The following is a 1,402-nucleotide window of genomic DNA, read 5'->3' as shown; positions in this document are numbered from 1 at the left end:
CAACGACAACGCTTTTAAAACGTTGTCGTTTGTACCAAAGACAACGCTTTTGCAACGCTTTAAAAGCGTTGTCGTTTTATGCAGAGGCAACGTTTTGCAACGCTTTTAAAGCGTTGTTGTTTTTTACAAAGACAACACTTTTTGCAACGCTTTAAAAGCGTTGTCGTTTTAAAGAAAAAAATAAATAAAAATTATTTAAAAATCATTATTTTTATATTTACGAAACTATTATTTTTCTTTTACCATGTCTAGATTCGAATTTTACATATAATCAACTCAGTTAATGATTTCAAACTCATAAAAATAATAGAAATCTGACGTTGAAGTAATATTAATAATTAATTACATGAAAATCTAGTAAATATCAAAATTTACACTAATTCTGTTTCAAAGTATATAGTGATATTCACATATAAAACAAAAGAGCACAAAAAATCTGTTTTGAACAGCTACAATCTGTTTACTGAATACTGAATACTTAATACTGAAGTAGCCAACAATCTGTTTATCAAAATAGTACAGTAGTTACTGAATCCATACGCTTAGTGTTCAGAAATCAAACTGGCCTAGAATAAGAAATACCCAAGTGGAATAGCAACTCCAATAGGATCTTGGTCACACATTTCTTAACTCAACTGATGCAAGTTTTACTTGAGGGGGATGAACCTGGAGGAGTGGGTAGCACCAATACCCGGTCTTCCGTGCTTCACAGGCTTGTATGAGATGGAGAACTCAGCCAAGTAATGGCCAATCATCTCGGGCTGTAATGCCACGTAAATAAATCAATATACGATGAGAAATATGATGGTTTTTATTAAAGATATGGAATGCAGAAAAGTAAAATTAAAGAGATCCCTAGCAATATGCCACATGAATGTTATGTCAAAAAAAAAAAAAAGGTTACCTTGATTTCAACCTGGTTGAATGTTTTTCCATTGTAGACCCCAACGATGCTCCCAATCATCTCGGGAACTATTATCATGTTCCTAAGATGGGTCCTCACTGGCTCAGGCTTTTCACCTGGAGGTGCATCTCGCTTCTGGGTATAGTTAATACATAACAAATGATAAGAGGATTCTATTTTAACAGAATTGCCGTTGAAATTTTAACCGAAGAAGAATGACAATCCTTGGATTGGCTCAGTTATTTAGCACAAAAGATGAAATGATACCAGGACATTATAAAAAAATGGCTGGATGGTATATACATGAATGTCTTAACATTCACCAATCAAAGAATCGGTCAACTTAGAGGCGATAAAAGATTCTTGCAAATTCTATTAGTTTTTTTATTTCTGAACACTTATTACTACAATTTGAATCTAATAGCATTGCAATGTTTCAGAAGGATCTAAACACCAGTAAATTTTGAGTAGATATAAATTTACTGGACTTTTCAATTT

The 1,402-nt window shown here is 32.8% G+C and overlaps 1 protein-coding gene across 1 annotated transcript; it reads right to left on the bottom strand.

Annotated features, from left to right (window-relative positions):
• Positions 1–459: 459 nt before the first annotated feature.
• Positions 460–1,105, bottom strand: LOC122005802 (40S ribosomal protein S15-like; the record flags this gene model as incomplete). The annotated part of the gene is made up of 2 exons (XM_042561008.1): positions 460–761; positions 905–1,105. Coding segments are annotated over 2 exons (315 nt in total), but the record flags the coding sequence as incomplete, so codon positions are not given.
• Between the last annotated feature and the right edge of the window lie 297 nt (positions 1,106–1,402).

Source organism: Zingiber officinale, chromosome 7B, assembly GCF_018446385.1.
Source record: "Zingiber officinale cultivar Zhangliang chromosome 7B, Zo_v1.1, whole genome shotgun sequence".
NCBI classification, from domain to species: Eukaryota; Viridiplantae; Streptophyta; class Magnoliopsida; order Zingiberales; family Zingiberaceae; genus Zingiber; species Zingiber officinale.
Note: the sequence above shows the minus strand (reverse complement) of the source record. Positions and strands in the feature narration are given on the sequence as shown.